The sequence below is a fragment of the Piliocolobus tephrosceles genome, chromosome 2 (assembly GCF_002776525.5).
Source record: "Piliocolobus tephrosceles isolate RC106 chromosome 2, ASM277652v3, whole genome shotgun sequence".
Classification (NCBI taxonomy): Eukaryota; Metazoa; Chordata; class Mammalia; order Primates; family Cercopithecidae; genus Piliocolobus; species Piliocolobus tephrosceles.
Window position 1 is genome coordinate 137198252 of NC_045435.1, and position 17212 is coordinate 137215463.

General features: G+C 42.4%; 1 protein-coding gene across 2 annotated transcripts in view; it reads right to left on the minus strand.

Annotated features, from left to right (window-relative positions):
- Positions 1 to 3820: 3820 nt before the first annotated feature.
- Positions 3821 to 17212, minus strand: part of TGFBR2 (transforming growth factor beta receptor 2) — an 86668-nt gene continuing 73276 nt past the window's right edge. For both annotated transcript variants that reach the window (XM_023192279.2, XM_023192280.3), the window contains 2 exons: positions 9428 to 9555; positions 3821 to 6525 (listed from right to left, as the gene is read on the minus strand). In XM_023192279.2, the coding sequence (XP_023048047.1) occupies positions 6346 to 6525; positions 9428 to 9555 (308 nt within the window). In that variant the 3' untranslated portion in view covers positions 3821 to 6345. The remainder of the gene's footprint in view (positions 6526 to 9427; positions 9556 to 17212) is intronic.

The window sequence follows — 17212 nt, forward strand, 5'->3', positions numbered from 1 at the left end:
TGAATCCATAAAAGAAGAGGATGGTAATGGAGCTACACAACGCCCTAGATTTCCTGTCTCACAGGACCCTGTGTTTCCCACCACAGCCATGCCATTCACCTGGTTGAAAAAGCCCCTCGAGGAGAAAGGGTGGTCTGCTCACAATTACAGTTTAAACATGACTCATCTTCCTTAAGAGTCAATTGTACCCAAAGATTTTGGGAACAAGATATCTTTAAAATACTGCAATAACACAGCTTCATTTGAAAGCACGCAAAACTAAATCGTAATAACGAATACTTAACGTGCATCGGTCTCTGTTCTAAGCATTTAAAACTACCACCATTTCATTTAACTCTTACAACTTTCCAAAGTAGATCTCATCATTATCCTCATTCTACACATTAAGAAACCAATAAATAAAAACAGTTAAAAGACTTACGCAAAGTTACAGTTAGTGGCAGCGCTGGGATTTGAACTAAGGAGATTTGGCTCTAGAGGTTTCAATTTTAACCACTTTGTTAGGAACGTTTAGATAATTTATTTTAATGGACCTAGGGTACCAGGGCTACAGTTATTTTATTCTATTGTCTATCATTGTGGGCACAGGTCAGAGGAAGACTGAGGAGAATTTCAGAAGCACTGTGCACACAGGCTGTTTACAGAAATGATTTTTAAGGATCAATTGTGTGTGTGTGCACGCACGCGTGTAGAGAGAGAGCACAAGAGAGCAAGACAGCAAGTATTTCACAGTGTATGCAATTTTAGCTTAATTAGAATAGGAAGACTATTAACAAGTTATTTTTAAATGCACCAAAGATCAGGAGGTATATTAGAGTTAAATTACACCGTGTGAGGCTGATTGGCAGCCCGTGTAATGTGGGCAAATTCACCATCTTGTGTTTATCAGCACAGTGTGCAAAGTGGGCCTGAAGGGCATGGCCCCAAACCCATAGAGTGTGGAGCTATAATCATTCAAGTAAAAAAAAAGAAACTAATTGGAAATGTGATAAGCAATGATTAGCTAGTCTATTTCAGCAGGAAAATGAACAAAATGAGCAGACGCCAACTGCAGTGGCTTTAGTGAAAAAGGATAGATACACTTATTTAAATGAAAAGTTCTCTGTCACCTGAAGACAGAATTTCCCTAAGGACTAGACCATTAGCGTGTCATTTGCATAGACAGCTTAAAACAAAAACAGCCACCACAAATAGAAACTCCTGGGCACAAATATAGACTGAATTCAAAGGATACTGATTGGTGCAAAGGACTGAGGCCGTGCTGAGGGCACTTGGAGACTAATTGCCAGTTGGGAATGTTCCTGACCTTGCAGTAGCAAGAACTAAAATAACCCCAGCAAAACAGAGCGTGGAAGAAGGGAGAGGGGTTAGAAGACCTTGGCTCCTGTTTTGGCTGAAGCTCTTGGGCTGGAGCCCAGAGCCCATGTGCATTTGAGGAATAACTTTTCCTCCCTGGGTTGCCTCGTGAGTAACTCCCTCCTCTCCAGTGCTAACTGCATCTGCCTCCTCCTGATTTTGGACTGTTGAATCAAACCCTTGGGCTCTCCAGAGGCTCCCCGTTGTTATCCCCTAACTCCAGCTTTATCTTGTGTTCAAGGTGGGGGTTTGAGCTCTGGAGTCCAACTGCTTCAGTTCAAATTCTCATGCTAATGATTGCGACCCTTAGCTAGACCTTGCTCTCTGCCTCAGTTTCCTCCTCTATAAAATGGAGGAAAGATACTTCACAGGGTTGTTGAGAGGATTCAAGCAGATAAAGAAGGTAAAACAGAGAATAGTGCTTGACACTTACCAAGTACTCAGTAAATGTTAGGAATTAATATGAATTTGCCTCCTTGGGTGGAGCTCCCTAACTTCAATTATTCATATTCACACCTCCTGGAGTTGTCATGAATAAGTATCATCTACTGAATGTACTTTAAAAATCCATTCAAGTTTTTAAACTCAGCCATATTTCAAGCAATATGATTTGTGAAAGTCCAGGCTGTGTTAATGATTTTTTTCCAATACATGTTAATGATCCACTAAAATAAAGGTGGATCTATTTTTATAAATGTGGCACAATCTTAAATCATCTATCAGTACACATTTTACACATGAGGAAACACAGTCTACACACATTCACTCATCTTCCAGTTGTTCTCTCAGCAAGCATCTAGACAAAACTTACCATGTGACTGGAGAGGAAGTCAGACAACAGAAGTGGAAAGGCATCTTTTCTGTCTCCACTGAGCAGAGACCCAGAGAGACATGAGAACGATCCAGTAGCGGGGCTTTTCTTCATGGGGTAGCCTTTTGGTCCTGCTTGGGCAGGTGAGTTCCCTCAGGAAACAGCAGGCAGAACCAAGCATGTCAGGTGGTCCAAATTCCAGTTCCAAGACAAGGTGGCCTTGCATCCAGATTCTACATGGTGAGACCCTGGGCTTCTTATCTGAGCTCTCTGACCATCTGTTTCCTCATCTGCTAAATGGGCATAGTATGTACCTCACCGAGCTAGTGGAGGATTCAATCCGATGACACAGCGAGTATTCAGTGAATGAGCGTTCTCTTCAAATCATTAGTGCTCACACAGGACGCACATTTCCTGTCCTGCAGACCTGGGGAATATGCCCATTCTCCTCTGTTGTAAATGCTCTCTAGGTTTTTCCCTAAAAATCTGCTTCTTTGCCTAAGCAGCCCTTGGCATACTAAACCAATTTAACATTGGCCAGCATGTAGTGAAGGCTTTCCAAAACATTCAAGACCCATCTTCAAAGGCCTAATGTGTCTTCTTACCACAATTTTATCTTGTATAGGATGAGGCTTGTAAAATCTCATTTTACACATGATGAAACTGAGGCACGGAGAGGTTAAGTAATTTGCCCAGATCACAAAGCTGGCAAATGGAGGAGCAGGTAACCTCTACAATTAGTAACCACTAAAATTGCTACTACTAAAGACAAGACTATAAGGCCCACAGTAGGACCTCATCATCTAGTTTGGTGATTCTCCACTGAGAGGGACTTTGTCTTTCAGGGGACATTTGGCAATGTCTGGAGAAATCTGTGGTTGTCACAGCTGTGGGGTGTGTGCTACTGGCATCTAGTGGGTGGAGGTCAGGGATGCTGCTAAACATCCCACAGTGCGCAGGACGGCTTCCCTCCCTCCCAATTATCCGAGGCAAAAATAAGTCAGCAGTGCTAAGGCTGAAATACCCTTGTGCAGGCACTATGACGTTAACTATTTAGAACCCAGCTGATAACTAAGAAGAAGCTACAGAATCTCTCAGATTCCAAAACAGGTAGCATGAAGTTCAGGCAGAAAATTTTGTGCACTTTGTCACAAGAAATGACCAGGAGCCAATTTCCTAAGGCATATTCATCTTACCATTCATTAAGTCGATTAAAAGCACCAAATGGATGTGGTATCTGGGTAGAAAAGGGAAGCATGGAATATGCCAAGAGCCAAGAAGACAGCCAACAGCTTGCTAGTCTGAGGAATGGAGAACATAGAAGCAGCACTGGCTGTGAAAATCCCCGCAAGAAACAGCCATGTGGACAGAGGTGGCTCCTGAGACCGTGGGAAGAGGTCTTTTGGGCATTCAGAGGGACATCATGCCAGGACACCAGCATAGCGGGCAGGCCATGAGCAGCATCTGCTTCATCTCATATTACTGAGCTTCTGTGACTTTTTTTTTTTTTTAAGGGGTGTGAGACTGTCAGTTGAGGAAGACAGTATGAAAACGTTGGAGATGATTTATCTGGTGACATTTTCTGCATAAATTGCAAAATAACCAAATGAGGCAAATGGACTTAGTTACTAGAAATGGGAACAGGAGGCAGGATGCTCACCTGAGTATTTTGCTTTATTCAATCTAATAAACATTTTACTTATATAAAAGACAAACAATGCATAGAATGAAAATAAGTGCTTGAGACTTTTGATATAAAAAGAGTATATAGCATTCACATTCCTATTTTAATAAATGAGTACAGCTGAAGTGTTCCATAAAAGAATAAAACTTTCCCTTTATGTATAGTAGTGAAAAAAGTCAGTATTTTTAGGAACTACAGAATGTTATTCCTTGGTCTTTTTTCTTGAATAGGAAAAAAAAAAAAAAAAAACATAAACAAAACAAGCTACAGTATCGTCTGACACTACATTCCAGTTTATACTGATAACCCAGAAGTGAGAATACTCTTGAATCTTGAATATCTCATGAATGGACCAGTATTCTAGAAACTCACCACTAGAGGTCAATGAGCAACAGCGATTGGGATGGTATCAGCATGCCCTACGGTGCAAGTGGAATTTCTCGGCGCCTCTATGCTACTGCAGCCACACTGTCTGTAACTCTCAGCCCACCCACACTGAGCAGGGTGCCCAGAGGTTCTGCCTGATTCCAAACTTTTGCATGTATCCTAAAAATCTCAATAAAATGAGACTTTCCAACATCCAAACAGAGCTGATATTCTCACTGCCAGTCCCTCTCTAATATTCCTATTTGGCTGAAAATAAGTAGCTTCAAAAACAGTTTTAAAAAAAGAGATTACTTGCAGCATTAACACTTCTTTGCTGATTAACACGTTTCCTATGGAGTTTCAAAGCTCATACTTTGTTCTTGTCCTTGTGGACACAAATTTCCTAACTGCAAATGGGATTTCTGTGTCCCACATTCAAGTCCTCTCTAGTAATTTCTGCAAAGGTTGGGAAGGCTGGCATGATGGAGACAACGGTAACCATGAGGAAAGCTTCTTGGAGTAAAGTGCTCTTCTCTCCAATGCAGAGTGTAGAACTATTCACATATAAGCAAAAGGAACTTGGGCTAACAGACCCTTAAAGGAGTTCCACTTCAGTCCAATAAAAGGCCAACTTCAAATCTTAACACCAGATAAGGTCAAAATCATACTACATACCCCGAGAATGACTGCTTGCATGGACATTTCTTACAAGGGACCTTGGTTAGGTGGAGATTTAATTCCTAGACTGGGGTCCAGGCAGGCAGTGGAAAGAGCTAATGTTTACAGTGAGAAGTGAGGCAGCTTTTAGATGTCTCCACACCTTCCCATTTTGTGAACATGGACTGGAGATAACTGAAAGCCGTCTGCTCTCCTTACCTGGGGATCCAGATTTTCCTGTAAAATCTCCACATATTGATAAAGTGGCTTCACTTTTTGAAACGCTGTGCTGACCAAACGAAACATATGTTTACAGTGCCCAAGGTCGTAGTCCTGACAGTGATAGTATTGTGTAGTTGAAATCCCCTTCATTAGGCCAAACTGTGCTTGAGCAATCAGGAGCCCAGAAAGATGGAACCCATTGGTGTTTGCACAGAAAACTAGAGAATCAAGTCAAGTGTAATGAAAAAGTAAACATGATAAAGCGTAGAGTGGGGATTTGCTCCTTTTTAGAAAAGGATGAAGGCTGGGAGCAGAGAATAGTAACGTAAGTGCAGGGGAAAGATGAAAAAAAGAACAATTTTTCATTAGTAGATGGTGGGGCAATCGCACGGATGGGGAAATCTGTTCTGATTTTTCTGCAACTCATGAAGGTAAAAAGTGGGGCTCAAAACATTCAAGGTAGTAAAGATGGGGTAGAGTTTCTAAACTAGGTTGAGGGAAAATTTCTAAACTAGCCCCTGCAGATGTGCTGCTTGGAGCTTAAATGAAAAGTCCAGGAGAAGCAAGGGCACACAGGAACCCCGGGAACACTGGTCCCCAAACAGTGCCACTGTACTTACTTCCATGGCCAGAAGAGAGCTGCTAGGCAGGGAATGATTATTTTGCAAAAGCAAGTGCAATGTGGTCATAGCTGGCTGTGAGACATGCAGCCTCTTTCCTCATGCAAAGTTCCCTTTTACACAGTCGGAGAACCACTGCATGTGTGATTGTCAAATGCTAATGCTGTCATGGGTCCCTTCCTTCTCTACTTGGTTCTGGAGCTCTCCAATAAAACCAATTTCCTGGGAATATTTGATCTTTTGCCCTGTCTCTTTTCAAGGTATGGCTATATATAGAGAGATATAGACATATATAGATATATAGATATATATATATATATAACATAGCTATTCATATTTATATACAGGCATTAATAAAGTGCAAATGTTATTGGCTATTGTAAAAATCAATCTCATTTCCTGAGGAAGTGCTAACACAGCTTATCCTATGACAATGTCAAAGGCATAGAATGCTCGATGTCACCTGCTCCCTGCTGCTGTTGTTTCTGCTTATTCCCACAGCTTATAGGGAGGGGAGTGACCCCCTTGGTTTTCCAGGAAGCATCAGTTCAGGGGCAGCTTCCTGCTGCCTCTGTTCTTTGGTGAGAGGGGCAGCCTCTTTGGACATGGCCCAGCCTGCCCCAGAAGAGCTATTTGGTAGTGTTTAGGGAGCCGTCTTCAGGAATCTTCTCCTCTGAGCAGCTCCTCCCCGAGAGCCTGTCCAGGTGCTCCAGCTCACTGAAGCGTTCCGCCACACACTGGGCTGTGAGACGGGCCTCTGGGTCGTGGTCCCAGCACTCAGTCAACGTCTCACACACCATCTGGATGCCCTGTAGTGGGAAAGAGATCCAAAGGGCACCATTAGTTGGTGGGCTCCGCAGAAGGCAAAGTGGCCTGCTGACCTGTTGCTATAGTGAGTGCAAGCAGGGTTCTAAAGTACCTGTGCATTTAACACGTGCTGACTGAGTGCCTGCTGCTGGAGGCCAGCCGGTTCCATGTGGAAAGGGGGGACTGTGCTGGGGGCGGCTGTGCTCGAAACCTACCATACGTTTTTGGCTCTGGTCCTATCTGATCACAATAGGTCCTGACAGCACAATGATCCTCTGCTGGGCTTCTGGGGCACACTAACACTCCCAGCACCTGAAAATTCCCCATGCAGTGGCCCCTAATATCATTTTAACGCCTTTCTATTTAGAGAAGTTCTTGGTTCACAGCAAAGTTGAGTGGAAAGTACAGAGAGTTTTCACAAAACCCCTTCTCCATACAGGCACAGCTTCTCCACCTCAATATCATCCATCTGTGTGGTACATTTGTTATAACTGATGAACTAACACTGACACATCATTACCAATCAAATTCACAGTTTACAGTAGGGTTCACTCTCAGTGTTGTATATTCTATGGGTTTTGACAAATGTATAAAGACATGTATCTACCATTACAGTATCATGCAGAATAGTTTCTCTGCCCCTCAAATCCCCTGCATTCCACTTATTCGTCCCTCCCTCCATTCCCCTAAATTTCTGGCAGCCACTGATCTTTTACTGTCTCTGTAGTTTTTGCCTTTTCCAGAGTGTCATATAGCTGGGTCATATATACACTGTTCTATTTTAACAGGGCTGATTACCCCAGTCAGAGCTGTATGCAGGCATTAGCGTGGTTTCATTTTCCATAGGCCATACATTTTGTAGCGTGATTCAGTAGCAGCTTCTATGAGCTGCCCAGGATGACCTCTGGGATGCTCCATTCCTCTCCAACATTTGGTTGGACCCTGTGAAACCGCTGCCTTTGAGGGCGAGGCATGCTTAACTCTATGCCATTTCATAGGGTTCACCGTAACTGAATCAAGGCCCCATCCAAGGAGCCCATCCAGAAGATCCTGCCCAGGAAAGTGGCAAGAGTTTTTCTCTCACTGGCTTCATTTTTATTTTGCATTGCAAATATTTTTGTTATCATTTCAAATCCTTTTTGGAAATAAAGCAGGCAGGAGTTAAGCAAATGGTCTGCTAGGTGGAAATAGAGTGTGCTCCTCCCAATTATAAGATCAACATTGCTAATGGGGATCCGTCACACAGGTGGCTGGGAGTGGGATGGATACATCTCAAACGTACCTGGGAGAGCTGGCACTCTCTCTACTTGCTTTCTAATACGAACAACGTTCCAAACACACCTAGGAACCTATCTTTCCCTCCCGACACCATGAGTTCATGATGGTAAATTAATTGCATAATTCACCTAATTGACAGTATTGACAGATGGCCCTGTTAAGAGTAGAGTACTATTGTTGGTACACAAGTAACATTTATTTTATTCTGGCACTGTAATTACAGGCAGTAAATTAAATTAAATATCAAGCATTAACTTGAAATCAATAGGGCAACAAATCTCATTATGAGAAAAAATGTATTATGCAAATTCTTTTCAGAATTTTATCATCATGAATAATGGCTTCATTACGAGAACTATACAGCAGAGGAGGTAACAGAGTCTGGAAGAAACATAACGCTCCAGTACATTCTGATTTCAGAATTTATGCAAAACGTTCTTACAGTTTTAGTGTCAAAGAGGATTTGCCCAAAACTCCAGAGAAGCCCGTGACCCACCACAGCCTGGTTCACCCCCGCCCCCTCCTTTATTAAGGACTTTATTAAGGTCTGTCTGCTGAAGTGGCTCTGGGCCAGGACTGGCACAGACCAGGCTTCCTGCTCCATTTGTCTTCCCGATTGTGCCTGATTTGTTGTTTCTGTTTCTTATCTGAATTTGCCTTGCCCTTAGGGAAACCTACAACTTAGCCTCAGCCTTCATGGTTGAGGGAATTCATCCAAAAGAGGCAATAAAAGGTTTTAGTCAGTAGAAAGAACAGTTTTCTCAGTGAGATAGGGTCACACAGTTCTCTCCCATTCTTCACTAAGGGCTCCTTCCTGGGTATGTCAGACATATGGCTGGTTCTGACTCACTCACAACCTACTGTTTTCTTTTTTTTCTGACCATTGCCCTCATCAAAGTGCCCCCAAACAAACAATCTGGATCAGCCTCTTTGTAAGTCCAGAAGGACTGCCCTGCTAGGGCCAGCCTTAGCTACCATTTCTTAACGAGAAAAAATAAGAGGCCATCAGGATGTTCCCAACAGACAGATTTCTCGTTCCTTCCTGGGCATACTCCTCTTCTTTGCTTTCCTTAATTCCAGAGTGAGGAGTCAGTCTCCTCTTTCCCATGCGTGCTCACTCAGACCTCTCCCAAGTCTGTGAGCACAGTCTGCAAACACCTGTACACAGCCCTCTGCATGCCACAGTCACTTCTCAGTACAGTTGCCTGACAAATCCTGCTTGTTTGGCATGTGCTAAGTATTTCCTTATGGAACTGAAGATTCCCAGAAGAAAACATTTGGAATCCAGAGGGAATGAAATGTAAACTCCTGACGTGAAGGCCCAGGAGTGTAAGTAGCAAAGGCTGCAAACAAAATGTTTTAACCTAGGACCAAGGGGGCTTGGAAAATGTGACAAATGCCCTCCAAACATCTACTCGTGAGCTCTCAGAGTATGTATCAGCTGGCTGGATCTGATAATTGGGTCATCCACTTTACTGAAATTTTCTTTACAAACAAAATTTAACAGGGCCATAGAACACAATGGGACCTTCCCTCAGATTTAAGCTCAATATTCCAGAATTTTCTGCCACCTAAGAGGCAACTTTGGTTGAATCTTACTGACCTTTGAAAACACTCACTCCTTACCTGGTGGTTGAGCCAGAAGCTGGGAATTTCTGGTCGTCCTCGATCTCTCAACACGTTGTCCTTCATGCTTTCGACACAGGGGTGCTCCCGCACCTTGGAACCAAATGGAGGCTCATAATCTTTTACTTCTGTGAAGAAAGCCAGCAAACACAGGGTCACTGAGAATGGCGTGTGCAGCCAAAGGAAATGAGCATGGTGAGATGCCTGGCTGGGGAGCATGAAGCACTAAGTAACAAATACATCTGTGATTACTCTAAGAGCAAATTTTAATAATAATGGATTAAGATAAGAAGGAAGGAGTGGTCAGGGGAAGGGCTAGAGAATTATTCAATAAATGATTACTGATAACTTAAAATGTGCTAGGTGTTATGCTGGGGGACAGAGTGGACAACCACATAGAGAGGGTCACAGAGCTTACGTTTTAACACAGGCATTCTCTACAGGGTGACATTGCACCAAAAGGGTGAAATTGGTTCTTGGGAAGTGGAAAAATCTTATGTATTACAATGGTTTGTGAGCATCCAAAGGCCCAGAGTATACAAAGAGATTTAAAATGTGGTATTAAATTTCATGCGGGTACTGAGGCATAAAAAGGAATGAAACTCTGGCACATGCTACAACATGGATGAACCTTGAAGACATTATGCTAAGTGAAATAAGCCAGACACAAAAGGATAAATATTGTATGATTCCACTTATATGAAGTACCTTGAACAGGTATATTCAGAGACAGTATAATGGTGGTTGTCCAGGGGGCAACCTGGGAAGAAGGGGGTATGAGAAGTTATCCTCTAAGGGGTAAAGAATTTCAGGTGAGCAAATGAAAAAGTTACAGAAAAATGAATAATGGTGATGGTTGTAGAGCACTGTGAATGTACTTAATGCTAGTAAACTGAACACTTAAAAGTGGTTAAGATGGTAAATTTTATATTATGTCTATTTTGCTACAGAAAAACATCATGGAGAGTAGTGATTAGAAAAAAGTTGTCTATAGGCCAGGTGCTGTGGCTCGTGTCTGTAATCCCAGTACTTTAGGAGGCTGAAGGAGGATTTCTTGAGTCCAGGAGTTTGAGACCAACCTGGAAAACATAGTGAGATCCTCTATCTATACGAAATAAAATAAAAAACAAAACAAGCAAACAAAAATGTTGTTTAAAAAGGCTCCTTATGATATCACTGATTTTAAAAAAGGTTGAGAAATGCTGTTTTAGTGGGAAGACGGGACAGATTAACAACATCAACAACATTTTTAAAAGATTTAAAAAATTTTAAAATTTAAAAATTTTCCTCAGATGGTATATTCAACAAAGAAAATGATAAAGGAGGAGGTAACCCTTCACCAGGGCTTCAGGCTTCAACTAAGGTCAAATTCTTTATATAAACTTCCTCGAACATCCTTAGAGTCAATCTTGGTTAAATATCCTGGGCAGGTCTCTATTCTTGCATGTACCATATTTTATTTAATATATTCACTTGCTTATTTTTCTCACCTAACTGGACTGTGAGCATTTGGGTACAAGTTGAGTCCCTTTCTCATTCTTGTATTCTTGGTGCCAATTGAAAGGTTATCCCATGCCAAAAGGCTGTCAACAAATGCTTTGTTGAGTGAGTGAATGAATGAATGAATGAATGAATCTTAGATTCTCTCCAAAGTGGCAGTGCATAAACTCTGGCCGAATATTAAAACAAAACACCAATTTAAATGAGCAGATTAATAGAGTGTAAACAGAGCACAGGACAGTTAAAACGACAGAAAACATCCCAGTACTAAAACATGTCTGGGCTGAAAGGAGAGACTGGGCTGAATTCAACACTTTTCTCCAAAGTAAGTAGGATCTTTGGCCTTTAGCTTCAAAATAATCTTATTTAATGAGTAAATAAGTTTCAATTTACTCATTGAAGAGTAAATGAGTAAAAGTTTCAATAAATTTGCACTTCTAGGTAACGAAGAAGCTTTCATGGCAAGATGACATTTTGAAAAGGGATGGCTTGTTTTTGTTCTTTGTTCATTTTCTTTTTTCCCCTTTTCCAGAACTCTACTTGAATATTTATCTTTTTCACCTTCACCCAAATAGTAGAGCTGCCAGGATATTTTCTTTTTTATAGTTTTAAATACAGGGGAATGTGGGATGAAGGCCTCCCATCACATTAAGACAAACCACAAACTATCCTCCTGTGTGTCATGCTTTCGCCTTCAAGTGCCCAAGCACTTAATCCACACTGCTCTTGGATGAGATCGGAATTGTGATTTGCATAGTATTTACACTCTTTTTTCTTTCATTCCCTATCTTCAACCAGACTGTAAATGCCTAAGGCACAAGGCAGTGGCTGAATTTGATGTCTTTCAGTGCCTAAAACTGTGTCTTATACGTAGTAAGAATTTAATAAATATGAGGTGGGTTGAATTCAAGCAAAAGAGAAAACTGAGACTCAGATCTAGTTCCCAGTAAGTGTTTACTCTCACGTACTTCTTCTCTTCTATAAAATGAATAGACTGAACTGAGCTACCTCCTCTTCAGATTTATCTTGTAATCCAACCTAATCAAATATGATGCCTTCTTGATACCATACCTTGAGATATATGTACTACCATATAATAGTAAAGGATAGGATTTGTACATGATATAAATTGTTCTTTAGATAAGGTACAGTCCATAGACCTTCCATCTTCAATTGTTTTGGCTTCTGTAGCAGTTGTAGTTGGTGCCTGCCGAGGTCCCCTTCACCAAGCTAGGGCCAGCAGCCTACAGTTGCCACAGGTGTTGGCTCATAAGGGCTCACACCTTCACCCTTTTCTGGGGGATTGCCCTTGGCCAATTGGAGTTGCCTATCCTGGAGATTCCTGGACATGACCTTACTCTCAGAGGCCTTACTCTCAGAGGCAGCATACAGTCAATGACAAATTAATGTTGAAGTGTAACAGTCCAATTCTCTTGGCTCTTGGTGGGTAACTATGGTGCAATTCACACTTTCCGGAGCTTTTCTGTGAGATCAAGCTGAGGTTAGACCTCTCTTGAACTACAAGTTCACTTAACTCCTTCCATGCCTCTTCCTGCTTCTCTTACTTCCGTCTCGTGAGAGCTTATCCTCAATAAATCATTGCACAAAAGTGTGTCAGACTCCACTTCTCGTAAAGCTGGTCTGATACAGCCTTCTCCTCTCTCCCTAGGCCTTTGTCTCAGTGAATCTGCACAACCTGACTGTAGTTGCAAAGCCACCCTGGGGAAGACTTGATGTAGCCCCTTCTTGTGAAGGTGAAATTACTAAACCAGGAAGAACATTCTGAATCTCACATTGTATTACTGCTACTCTGATGAAACTCCTTTGCCTTTCCAGGAAGCTTTCATGCTTTTTCCTTTCTACCAAGCATTTCAGAGAGTTCTTTCTCCTCTATCAACAATCCCTACACTCATGGTCAGAAGTGACAGAGGAGGACATGATGAACATCAGAGGAGGAAAATGTTGGGCTCAGAATAGACCCCAGCTGTCAATCTCATGGCTGACAGTCCTTGAGAACAAAGAAAAAGTCTTTGTCCTTGAGACTAGAAACCCAGAGCCAATTCCTTTCAAGTCCTAATCTTCCCAGTTACATAAACTATAGAATTTATTGTAATTTTTTTATAGGTACTCTGTGGACCAAAGCAAGTTTCCATGGGGAATGAGAGAAGACGGCACTAAGCGTATTTTTACTTAAAGAGAAATTAATGAATGCTATTTTAGAAAGGAAGACAAAGGCAATAATCCCTTCCCAGAATGAAGAGACTTATAAATAGGTTACTTCCTACTTTTCCTAAAATCTTGGAAAATTGTGAGAGTCCCTAATATTCCCAAGGGATACAAGGCCTGCTTCCCATCTTTGACTTATGGGTAATTTCACAAGGAAGGGAGGTCACGGGTAGTCTGAGAGGTGCTGGCAAAGGGACTGGCTCCTTGTGCCTCACTGAGAGAATTTATGGCTCTTCTGATTCCTCCTAAGCTTAAAATAGACAAGTCTGGGGAGGGACGATCATCATTTGACCCAAACTGTCATACTCTAATCCTTTAATATTAGTTTTTCAGATTAGGAGTGGGGATGGGGATATGCAGTGTATGCATGATTTAGGCTGACCTTTCTTTAACTTCTGAAAAATGTCCTATTTATGTAATATAGATTTACCAAAACAGCTAAATGCATGTTTGCTTTTTTCTTTCTAATTATGGATTTTTGCAATTCTTCTTTCTTTACCCTTCTCTCTCATTTTGGACATCCTACTCCTAACCCCCATTTTTTTTTCTCATGCCCTGCAATGTGTAGGAAGATGGTTTAATGTTTAGCAGTGTGTATACTTGTGGCTGTCAGTTAACATCTTTGATATTCAATTGCAGTGATCAGGCAACACTGATCGTTTTTCCTTCTATGGCCATTAAGGCAGTGCCATTCTCAGGGCCTCCATTAGGACTTGTAGGATGACCATGTAACATGGAGGCCATTCCCTCCTGGAGGGCATTTCTTAATTGCTCCTCAGTTCTAAGTGTCCCTTAGAATGCCTCGGATATTTGCTTTGACTCAGCAGAAGAAGGGGAAGAGGGTGGCCAGAGACAGCCTGAACCCTGTGAGAGGAGGTAGAAAGCAGAAAGTCCTCTGCCAGTCAGGTGGGTACCAGTGGTCCTTCCTAGGATGAGACCTCCTGTAACAGAACCCAGGCAGTCCTGGGGAACTGGACAGAGCTGGTGATTGGCAACGAGTTGATGGCCTGAGACCTTTGACACTCCAACTTTTCCCCCAGGGTTTCAGGCAGCTGGGACTGGGATGTTTAATCCACTCTGGCAAATGAGCACTTCTCAATCTATTTTTTATAAAAGCCCAGATGTTTTGCCCTCACTTCATTGGGAATAAAGGCTTTGGTGAAATACAGTAGAAATGAATTACAAGAAAAATGAATCCCACTTGAGTGCTGTGGCAACATCAAACTGCTATTAAAGGTACTAAACACATCTTGGTTTCTGTCCTTATATTGCAAATCTGAAACAGAGAGTTTGAGGACCAGCACCTTCCAAAGACCACATGTGGGGCAACATTGCTTTAAATGCTTCCTAAGAAATGTAAGATGCATTTTGACACAGGAGAAATGAACACAAGTTATTAAATGTATTTTAAGGGTTTCAAATGAGTTAGACAAAGAATATTGAAAAAGTCTTCAGAGACGGGATCCAACATCCTCATTTTACAGTTGAGAAAACTGAGGCCCAAAGAGTACACTGGATTCCAGGAAGGGCATTTAGAATTGTGCACTGTATTACTGTTACTCTGAAGAAATTTGCCTTTGCCTTTTTAGGAAGCTGTCATGTTTGCTCATCTCTGCCAAGCATTTCAGAGATTTCTCCCCTAACCAGAGCAAGTACAGCTGGGGCAGTCCCTGGTATGAACACGCCCTTCCCAAATGTGACAAGGGTGCCCCTCCCTGCCTTGATGGGGCCTCTTTAGCATATAACCTTGAGAAGGGGAACCTTATGGGGTCTGCTGGATGGTTCTTTGTAATTTTTAAACAAGCTATGCAAAAAAACAATGACAAAGAGCAGCCCTCTCCTTAGCTGGTATTATGTACCCACATTAAACCCAAACGCTTGTCCTTTCTGGGTTTAGGGAAGTAGATGTGACTGGTGGTGGAGGTGAGGTAAGGATGAGAATCTCATTTTAACCACAGGCATCAGATCAGGGCATAGTTGGCAATAGAATTAATGCAGTTCCTCTTTGCACATTTGATCAAATGATGTTTGACCTTGGGCCTCTCTCTTGTGAAGAACTGCATAGACAGCAAGTTCAGGAGCATGTGAGATGAGTCCAGAGAAAATGTTACACCTGGCTAACCTATAATAACAACCACCTTTTTAAAAAAATTGGAATTGCCTCTAAGAAAAAAGTGAAGGGCTTAGAGAGTAATGACTGAGTTTAGCACTTAAAAAGTGGAAGAGCTAACAATATGCATTGCAAGTATTATTTTGTTGTTTTTGCCCTGACCCCTTTAAAAAGTAGGTATGAGGACTTAGAAAAGAGATGTCAAGAGTTTATGCCTCACTTCCTATATCCACAAAATAAGAATAGTCACATGTGTCCCCCACCATTATTCAGTGTGATGCTGCAAGGCCAGCTGCACGGCCACCTCCCAACCCCATTGCAATGGCCCTTCCGGTTAGGCTGGCCCAACTCCAGGAAGAACAGGCGAGGAGGGCTGGGGAGTGAACCCTCCCAGCTCGGCCTGGAGCAGCCCTCCAGCAAAGACTGATGGGAGTTGGAAAGATAAACACCCAGCTTCCTTTAAGTCAGGTGGTATGACACTGAGGTGTGTGTTCTATACTGCCCGTCGTTATACTCCAGTTGCCCACAGTGGTAACTCACTTGATAAGATATCCTTTACTGGTTTCCTTCCCTCTCCTGACTCATTTCCTCATTCTCTTACTGGCATTTCCTGCAATCTCTTCCCAAATAAACTACTTACACTCAAATTCTTGTTCCAGGGTCGGAGGCACTCCACCCAAGACATATGCCTACACAGCACAATTAGTTCATCAAACCAAGTCTTTGTCTCACCCTCAGACTGTTTCTGAAGCCAGACGGACAGGGCTGAACACCTCAGAATTTCCTTGAGTGCCTCAAACAGCATCTTTTCTAAAAAAATCTCTTTATTTCACCGCTTGAGAACAACTTTCTCTTCCTTCCATCTCCCTCCTGCCACCTCTCCCTGCAGTCTTTTCGCTGACGGAAGACACCCACAACTGCCTGGCCCTCGCAGCTTCTTTTAATTTGTCTCAAAAGGCTCTTAAGAGAAAACTATGCTTGCCTGTCTCTTCCCAGTTCTGCAACACTCAGAGGGCAGGTCTCTGGGACAGCAATGATCTTCCTCAGAAAGTCAGCATCTGGTGCACAGCTGTTGTTTTGACTGTAGTCCCAACGTAACAGGGCGGCAAAGTTGTTGATGCTTTTCCCCAAAGCGGTACCCCCGAGTTTTCATATCTGCTTTCCAAACTGTGCTCCCTTGGAAATCCAGGAAAATGAAGTGTTTCAATCCTGGTCTCTCCTCAGCCCTCTTTCCAACGCCTCCTTTTTTTCTCTGTCTTTCTTGCCCCACCCCCTTCCCTTTCTTTTTGGTTCATTTGCCCTTTTTTTTTTTTTTTTCCATCTCACAAGACTCAGCAACTTGACAATACGCTAAGGAGCCCTTCTTGGAGTTGTGTTACTCCTCGTTAAAATACTTGCTTAGCTGGCTGCTATGTGTCAGCTTCTATTCGAAGGCCTAAATGCTAGGGATGTGGAAGTCAGTGTGCTTGTAGGCCAGTCTGGCTGGGGATGACGAGCGTATTGTGCCTGCTGTGTTCACCAAAGGGGTCCTGAACGGGACCACCTTCACCCGCCTTCCACACAGCACACAAACACTTGTATGAACACCAAACACACTGAAAGCCTGGGACAGAGATTTCTTTGTAAGAGAACCCGTCTCCAGTTCTGTTCTTGCTGAACGGCGATTTCATGAAGACGCTTTTTCTCCTTCTTCATAAAACAGTAACACACCAGTCACCTCCTCCTGTCTTGTTCTTACTTCAAACAATTCTGAAAGATTTCTTTTCTTTTCTTTCTTTTGTATTCTTTCAGAGGAATAAAATGTCTGAAATGACAGCCTCTTTCATTATCTATCCCCCAAGTCTATTTTTCTTTCTAAAATCATGCCAGCCACCCTACCCGACTCCAACATTCTATTATGTATCTCTTTGTTCATTACCTGTCACTAAAATACTGGCTCTTCACTAGGC